The sequence below is a fragment of the Aotus nancymaae genome, unplaced genomic scaffold (genome assembly GCF_030222135.1).
Source record: "Aotus nancymaae isolate 86718 unplaced genomic scaffold, 86718_ANA_hifiasm-v0.15.2.pri h1tg000063l, whole genome shotgun sequence".
Lineage (NCBI taxonomy): Eukaryota > Metazoa > Chordata > Mammalia > Primates > Aotidae > Aotus > Aotus nancymaae.
Window position 1 is genome coordinate 299,865 of NW_026988477.1, and position 9,103 is coordinate 308,967.

Here is a 9,103-nt window from a genome sequence, read left to right on the forward strand (position 1 = left end):
CACGTGAGCTGCATGCGACAACGCACGCAGCTCGTGAAAAGGGTGAAGGACACATGAGCTGTTCCTGCGTTACTTCTTACTACCGTATGTGAATCTACAATTACCTTAAATAAAACGTTTACTTTTTAAAAAGCCAGTTCCCTCAAACCCTAGCTCCCTGGAGTTACTTCGCACCACGCTGCTCCCTCGAGAGCCATCTGCAGTTGCCACCCTGGCTTCCTCACCTCCTCCTCCCTGTAACACAAGCGTTCCAGGGCTTTGTCCCACCACTGAGACCGCCCTCGCCAAGGTTACAACAACCCTCATCTCGTCAAACACAACGGTCTGGGCTTCTCATCTTCCTTGACCTCACAGCAACATCGGACCCAGCTGATCGTTTTCTCAGAACACTTTACTCTGCTTCCGGGATGCTGTGTGATTGTGGTGCTGTTCCCACCCCTTAAAAGCTCCAGCCCGGTCTCTTTCCAGGCTCCTGCTTTCCTCCTGGACCCGAGTGCCCGAATTCTCCCCGGGCTCAGCCTCGGGCCTTCCCTTCTCCATCTGCACTTATTACCCAGTTGATCTCATCTTCTCCCATAGTTTTAAATACTATCCATGAGTCAAATACTTCAAATGCTCATCCTCAGCCCTGCTGTTCCCTCTGATTCCCTCTCAAACACCCACCTACACACCCAAGATCTGCACTTGCATGAAAATGGTTATCTAAAGTTTTGCAGAGCCAAAACAGAATCCTGGAGTTCCACCACCACCTTCTGCTAAAACAAAACTAAGTAAATTCCTTGCTCCCGATTCTCCCTTTCTTAATAAATGGCATCGCCTTTCCCAGTGCCTCAAGTCACATCATCCTTGAGACTTCTCCTCCTCTCACACCCAATCCATGAGCAAGGCCTGTTTGTGTTAGCATCGAAACGCAGCCTTCACACCTACGGATGTGAACACTTTCAAACTTGGATCTTCATGGAACTAGTACAACGAACAGAAGGACATCACAGGTGCATAATCGTAAACATGATTTACCTCCCACTGTGCCTCCAAACGTGGTCAGTGGAGAAATCCTTCCCATGCCTCGAGATGACAATTTGGACAAGTCCATGACTGTCCGTCCGACAGCTCCTGGGTAAGGCGAAGTTATACAGCCGCTTTCCAGTGGAAAATATAGTTTCAATTCGGTAGTTGAAAGTGTTCAGGCCTGGCATGGAGGCTCACACCTATCATCCCAGCACTTTGGAAGGCTGAGGCGGGTAGATCACTTGAGGTCAGGAGTTCAAGACCAGCCTGGCCAACATTGTGAAACCCCATCTATACTAAAAATATAAAAATTAGCCAGGTGGGGTGGTTCGTGCCTGTAGTCCCAGCTACTCAGGAGGCTGAGGCAGGAGAATCACTTGAACCCAGGAGGCAAAGGTTGTAGTGAGCCGAGATCATGCCATAGAACTCCAGCCTGGGCAACAGAGCAAGACTCTGTCTCAAAAAAAGAAAAAAGAAAAGAAAAAGAAAGTGTCCAGTCTCAGTCTCAGCTGGTAATCAAACGGACATGCTTCACCCTGACAACACCCACTCTCGCTGGCTGGCCTGCCACAGCTGCTTGCTTTCAGCGGAAGAGAAAGACACAGCCCCTCTTTGCTCCTCCATACCCAGCATTGCAGTGGAGGCTGCTGACCCCAACACTGTCAAAGCAGGGAGGGAGAAGAGGGCAGGCTGTTATTCCTTGTGAGGTGCTGTCCTGAGACGATCTCACCTCTCCGGAGCTAACAGGAATTTACTGCTGACTTGTCTCTCCCCGGGCTCTTCCGTGTGTTCTTCCAAAGCTCCATTTGACTCTGCCTGCTTTCCCAGGCGCACACAAAGCCATTTCTCCTCCAGTTGGAGAGCCCCCACCCTGCCCCACCCACTGCCACCAGCTTTTCAGCAGTCCACTCTGAACAGATGCTCTGTTGTTGAGACCCCATCACTCCCCCTGGTCCTGGCTGCCCACTCTCACTCACACCTCCACCCCTGCTCCCAACACGGAGTGAGCTCTCCATCTCCCTGCCTCCACCCCTGCTGTAGGCCATGGGCTTCTGCCCACGAAGAACCCAGATGTCATGGCTTGAAGGAGCATATATCCACAAAAGTCCCTCTCACTGGGATGGAGGTGAGGGGCAGGCTCTCTCTCCAAAGCATCCTCTTCGAAACTCCTGTCTAATCTCCAGTGACCGACTCTGTATGCCCTCAGTGTGGAGGAGTGGACTGGTCGGTTCTTGGCTACCTGCTCCGGGGCCTGGTGTGGCGCCGGCCCCAGGCATGTCACTGCCATGACTGCAACCTGCCGCCCCGGCCAAGCTTCCAGTCGTCTGGTTTCTAGACCTCGCCAGGCCGTGCCCTCCCAGCACCCCATAATTCATCACTGCCTGCTCCTCGTCCTCTTCTGTTTGCTTCCCGGCACTCACCACTGTCTGGGCCTTACGTGTTGAACGCCTCTGCTCACCACCGCAAGCGGGGCCAGCACTCAGTGGGTCCTATTGAAACATGTGCTGGCTGAAACCTCTGTGGCCCCTCCTGGCCAATGCCACCTGCCCCAGGATGGGGCTCCTACTCACCCCTTCCCCCGGGAGGCACAGACCCAGGCAGAAGAATCTGAGTCATGTGCGGCCCCTGGCCAAGCCCCACGGGACACTAAGGGCTGTGGAGACCTGGTCACACAGTCCTTTATTTGGGTGGGGCCAGCAGGAATGCAGCCAGCTCAGAGCTATTTTTAGGGTCTGTCTTTGTGGAAATTGTTCCTTGATTGGCTACGGGGGGAGAACAGCCAAGCTCCTCATCACCGCCTTTGTCCTGTTCCTCGTTCCCTCAATCACACAAGCCTGTCACCAGACACGACTCCCACTCAAGGAGGAATCTGGTTCAAACGGACCCTGTGCTGGCTCTTCCTTAACTCCTCATCTGCCATCTGCCTGTTCAAGGAGCCTGATAAATGAGCCCAATAAGCATTCAGCAAAAGCCTGCCGAATGCCCAGCCCCGTCCCCATGAACTCATGAGGCACAGGGCAGAGGGCCCCAGTCTCTCCCCAGGACCTGTCCACCATCATGCCACCAGCACTCATGGGCACAGCTGCTGGAGGCTGGGGAGGGAGGCATCAGCTCCCAGGTGCATGTGGACCAAGCCTCACCCCAGGGCACAAGTGACAAGCTCTAGGTGAAAGCACCTTGCACTCTGGTCCCCTCCCTGCCCTGACAGCAGCTGAGTGGAATGCATTGTTACTCAAAACCTAGCACCTTCCCGGATTCCTGGCCCACAGGCGTCTTACCCTTCTCCACCTCCCACAGCCCCTGAAGAACTAATTTAATTGTTCTCACGCACTCACAGGGCTCTCGCAGAGAGGACAGAGAGCCCCTCTCACACAGGGGCCTTCCTATAAAGAGGCAGATCTGCTCAAGAGTTGGTGGGGTGGGGATGGGAGACTCCACACAGAAGGGACCCAAGCGGAGGCAATGCGAGGGAGCTGGGCCATCGGGCACTCCCAAGCCTTACACTCAACTTCAGTCATGGCCACCAAACCCAGTAAACTGTGGGGACAGCCCGGCATCCTGAAGAGTGAGGGGACCAGAGAGGAAGCAGGACCAGACAGACTCGGCGTGAAGGAAACACACACACAAGCCACAGGCTCCACCCTGAGAATCCGCACGTGACAGAGGAAGGTGTCAGGGGCCTCAGCTCAGTGCAGCCTGAACCCCAGCTCCACGGTTCACCACCTTCGCCAGAGGCAGCCTGGGGATGGGAGGGCCTCCGTCAGAGACCTCAGTGGGGTTGGCACAGATAATGGCCGACAGCTGCCCACGATCCTCAGGCTGAAGCAAGTTAGTCATCTTCCCCACAATCAGCCTCATCATCTGTGCCACAGGTTCTTGCGAGGAGTTAACGGGAATAAGACGCCTCCCACAGGGTCTGACCCAGAGCAGGCTGGCAGTGGGCTTAGCGGTCAGGGCTGCTGTCGTCCTTGCTACCAGCAGCAGCACCATCTCCTCTAGAATTTCTCCCTGAACTGCACTAAACCTTCAGCTTCATGGTCACGAGGGAGGCGTCTCCAGGAGGACCCACTGGGAGTCTGAGCTGAGGCTGCCCGCGGTGGATCCTCGGGTGGGATGTCTGCCAGAAGGAGCCTGTCTTTCAGCCGAGGGGTGCAGGGAGGAGCCTAGGGCTGGGCAGAGGCTCTGAGGTCAGAAGGGCCCCCTAAATGGGATCCCCAGGGCACCAGCTCAGGAGGCCCGGGGCCAAGACGCCACTCACATTGTAGAGGATGTCGGTCCAGCCCTCCATGGTGATGCACTGGAACACCGTCAAGATGGCAAACAGGATGTTGTCGAAGTTGGTGATGCCGAAGTTGGGTCCCGGCCAGTACTCCCGGCACTCGGTGTCGCCCTCACACAGCCGGGCTGGGGCCTCCTTGCCACAGGGGAAGTCACCCACAGGCTCTGCATCTGCAAGGAGGAGAACGAAGCAGACCCTGAGCTCAGAAATACCAAGCTCTCCAATCCCCACTGGGATTCCTGGGCTCTGAACTCACAGCAGGTGTCCAGGAACCAGGCACCAACAGAAACCTTCCCTCAACTTCCCACCACTCCTCCTCAAACCTACAACAGGCAGCACCTCTTGCCACCCACCGAGCTCAGGAGCGACCAGCTCAGAGACTAATGCGCGGCCTCTCCCTCCCTACTGGAACCTGCCCACCATCACTTAAACATGCTCACAGCCCATTCATCTTAAAACCAAAACCAACAAACTCCTGACCTCCCATTCTTCCCACCACTACCACCCTGACTGTTCCTCTCCCTGGCAGCCAAACTGCCAGCAAGACCCTCCTGACACGCAGATCTGGCTTGAGGCCCTTGGCCAGTACCAAGCTGGACTCAGCCACTGTGCAGTCCAGTGTCCATCAGCCAGGATGATCTGAACCAACTCAACATGTGCCAGGCGGGTGGCTGGAGACCTCCTGGCACAGGTCTCGCTGCACGGCCCCTACAGGGCAGACATCTTTCTACTGCCCTGAAACCTAGCAGGCGGCCAGGGACCACAGAAAGAGGGGTTAAAGAAAGACCAAAAACCCACTGCTAATCTCTGAAACAAGACAGCAGGCAGCATGTGTACCCCCTTCACTCTCAAAAACCTCAATGAAGGGCAGAAAAAAAGATTTTTTAAAAATGTAGGCCGGGCATGGTGAGTCATGCCTGTAATCCCAGCACTTTGGGAAGCCGAGGTGGGCAGATTGCCTGAGCTCAGGAGTTCGAGACCAGCCTGGGCAACACGGTGAAGCCCCGTCTCTACTAAAATACAAAAAGTTAGCTGGCGTGGCAGTGTGCCTGTAGTCTCAGTTACACGGGAAGCTGAGGCAGGAGAACTGCTTGAACCCAGGAGTTGGAGGTTGCAGTGAGTTGAGATCGTGCCACTGCACTCCAGCCTGGGCAACAAAGCAGACTCCGCATCAAAAAAAAAAAAAAATGTATAACAACACATGAAAATAACAACATAGGAGAAATTTCGAGGAGTTGCTCAGATGGAAAGCAAATGGACTCCCAGGTTTAGAGGCAAAACTGACTACCTAAGTTCATTCCTCTCCCTCCAAATATCCTGATCAATGCCTGTAGAGAAGACTGGGAATATGGCAGGTGTATCTCCTCCTTTCCAGTTCTTTTTCTTTTTCCTTGTCTCATGACACAGGCCATGACTACAAACGCTACACGGACTAGCAGCGACAGTGCGCCCCTTGCTTTGTTCTGAACGTTGAAGGGAATGCTCTCAAGGCTTATAGTGAGGTACGGTGTTTGCAGGAAATCTGTGGGAATTTCAGAAAATTCTCTTTTATTTACAGTTTGATAAAAGTTTTTTTTTACATCACAAATGATCTAAATTTTAGAAAAAGCTTTTTCTAAAAGTGCTGGGACTACAGGTGTGAGCCACTGCTGGCTGAGTTTCCTCCTTTAATAAGTGTGTAGTTCGAGCAGCAAACCTCAGCGTCATCCTTAACTCTGCTCTTTCTCTTATGCCCACCTACAGACTCAGAAAATCCCGTTGGCTTTCCCTACAAATACACCCAGAACTTGACTCATTTTAACCACCTCTACCATAACACCCTGGCCCCAGCCACCATCACCTCTGCTGGATTGAGATCTTCTACTCAACCCTGTTTCTGCCTTTGCCTCCCAAGAGTAGCTGGAATGATCAGAAGGTGCCACACCTCACTCGAAGTGCTCCACCGTCCTCCTGTTTCTCTCAGAATAAGACCGGGCCATGAAACCCACATGGCTCCTCTGGTTCTCGCTGCTCCGCACCGTAGGCTTTTGCACCTACTACTCCTGGTCACTGAAGTTCTGCCCAGGTGGCCACACAGCTCCCATCTCACTGCTTTCTGATGCTGCTTGACAGTGACCTTGGCAGAGCGGCCTCTGTAAGGCAGTCCCCAGATTATTCTATTTCAAATAGCTTTTTGTTTTCTCCCCAAAAGTCCCTGCAATCGATACCATTACGTTTATGTGCTTGTTTATTCACTTGTGGTTATCACGCTATTGTCTTTGTCCTCCACTGAATGTCGGCTCCTCCTCACGGGTCTGGCACCGAGAAGGCCCCTCTGGCGCCTAGAACCGCGCCCATCTCCCGGATGAACACATCTGTGGCACTCGCCTGGGCTGGAGGGTGCTGCCTGGTCTCACCTGTGCTGTTGGGGAAACAGGCCTTGTGGAACTTGCCCATGTAGAACTCCAGGCCAATGATGGCAAACATGAGGATGGCAAAGAAGAGAAGCAGCCCGATCTGCAGGAGCGGAACCATGGCCTTCATGATGGACTTGAGCACCACCTGCAAACCTGGGGCCAGAACAGGGAAGGTCAGGAAGCAACATGGGCAGGGCAGGGCAGGGAGTCGGCGGGTGGGGGGCATGGACAGAACAGCAGGAACCCAGCAGGGCAGCACTGACAGTCTTGGGGCAGTGAGTGCTTGCAAGGTCAGAGAACACAGCGGAAGCCCCCTAGGGCGCAGAGCAGACGGTGCTCGGCGGGGCAGAGCTGAGGGTCCTAAGGTCCTAGAGAGGCTGACTGAGCAGTATCTCAAAGTAGGCGGAGAAGTGGGATGCAGAGGTGTCAGGATATGAAGTCTGGTGGGGTGAGTGGGGCTCAGGGTGGGGCAAGAACAGAGAATCCTGAGAGGAAAGAGAATGAAATGCTGAGAAGGAAGAGCTGAGTCCAGGGACATCCTGAGAGGAAAGAACAGGGAATTCTGGGAGGTAAGAGCAGAGAATGCTGGGAGCTAAGAGCAGGGCACCCTGGGAGGGAAGACCAAAGAATGCTGGGAGCTAAGAGCAGGGCACCCTGGGAGGGAAGACCAAAGAATGCTGGGAGCTAAGAGCAGGGCACCCTGGGAGGGAAGACCAAAGAATGCTGGGAGCTAAGAGCAGGGGACCCTGGGAGGGAAGAGCAGGGGATCCTGAGAAGGAAGTGCAGGTATTCCTAACAAACCCAACTCCTTGGGAGAAAGTGAGGCAAAAAGACCTGCCCCTGGGAGTGTTCTGCCACTGGCCATAGGGTATGTGAGGAGCTGGGCAGAGGAGCCTGTAACCCTTGACCCCTCCCCTTCCAGCCTGGCCCCAGCACTTGGATTGGGGCAGAACCCTTGCCCGGCAGGGTCTCAGGGCAGAACAGGCAGCCAACCACTAGTCTTCCCTCCATGGCCTCAGGAGGACAAAGCACTAGTTCCACGTCCACCCAGGCCCTTAGGTAAACCTAAAGCCAAACTTCCACTGGGCTGGAGGAACAGGGTCCAGGTGGCCCCTGGCTGACGAGGTCACCCTGGCCATCCTGTCATGGCAGGCTCCGTGGGCAGCCCATTTCAGAAGCATGTCTTAAGGCTGGCCTCAATCCCCAGTGGTCCTGCCAAGACTGAGCAAGAGACAGTGGCCCTTTGCAGCCTTTGCACATGTTCTCAGGCACCCTTCCCCACCACCTTGGTCGACTTCTCATCCATTCTTTAACCTCAGAAAAAGTAAAGTGATGAAATGTGACAGAGTATGTGAGGAGGAACAAAGCTTCCATCTGGCATCACCCTGTGGGCTTCCATGGAGCGTGGGACAGGCCAAAAAAGGCCTGTTCTCCTTCCTCCTACCTGGTTCCCTGGGGTCAAAAGTAACAAGCTCAGAGTCACCAAAGCCAAACTGTGCCCATGGCCGTGTCTGTGGTGAGGGTAGAAGAGGAGGCTTGGGCCTGCCTGTCTTAGCTGGACTCACTTGGAATCCCAGACACCAGCTTCAGGGGCCTCAGCACACGCACAGCCCTCAGTGTTCGCAGGTCAAAGTCAGTTCCAGCCGTGGCAAGGATCCTGGCGGGAGCAACGAGAAGGGAAGTAAAGGTTTCCACATTGAGTCTAGAAGAGAACACACTCCTCCCACCACCTGGGTCGTGTCTCCTAAGAGCAGTGATACCTTCGTTCCTGTGTCCCCCCACTGTCCAACCACAGGGCCAGCACAGAGAGGCCTGCCAGGTGAGAGGAGGCAGGAACTGAATCCAGAAGCCCTCACAGGAATGTTCACAATCACTTCCATGACGAAACCTCCAGTTCAAAGGCACTATCTCTGAACAGACACTTGGCCCTTGGCATGGCAGCAAATGTGTCCTCCGCTTGAGTCTAAGCCTGACCCATATCCCCAAATCAACCCCAGCTGCACTTCAAGCTGCCTCCTGAGAGCCAGTGGTGAGTGAGAGCAGGAGGAGGATGGAGCCTGAGTGACTCCCGAACCGACCCCCATATACCGCCAGTCTTTCCCTTATCTCAGGAAGATGGGGAAGTGGGATACTGGGAAGGCAGAATGAGGAAGCCACTGTGGTCAGCTCGATTAGCATAAAAACATACCCCAGTATCTCTCATCTTAAGAACAAAACTAAAGATCCCATATGTGCCTTCTACCACAGAGCTTTTCTCTGCTCCCTTCCCATCAGAACTCAGTAATGGCACCAATCCTTGGTTCCACTTCCTTACCTCTAGGTCTCCCATCAGCTTTCCCCAACCAGGTTCTCACCCACCGCTCCGCCGAAATGCTACATCAAGCCTTCCTCTTGCAATTCTAATGGCCAAGTCTCCTTT

General features: G+C 54.3%; 1 protein-coding gene across 3 annotated transcripts in view; it reads right to left on the minus strand.

The window, feature by feature from the left end:
* Positions 1-9,103, minus strand: part of CACNA1B (calcium voltage-gated channel subunit alpha1 B) — a 251,939-nt gene that overhangs the window by 210,681 nt on the left and 32,155 nt on the right. For all 3 annotated transcript variants that reach the window (XR_010338694.1, XM_064366034.1, XM_064366033.1), the window contains exons 4-6: positions 8,250-8,341; positions 6,685-6,837; positions 4,268-4,458 (exon numbers count right to left, since the gene is read on the minus strand). Coding sequence is in view for 2 of the 3 variants with exons in the window: in XM_064366034.1 (XP_064222104.1) it covers positions 4,268-4,458; positions 6,685-6,837; positions 8,250-8,341 (436 nt within the window). In the remaining variant the exon portion in view is untranslated. The remainder of the gene's footprint in view (positions 1-4,267; positions 4,459-6,684; positions 6,838-8,249; positions 8,342-9,103) is intronic.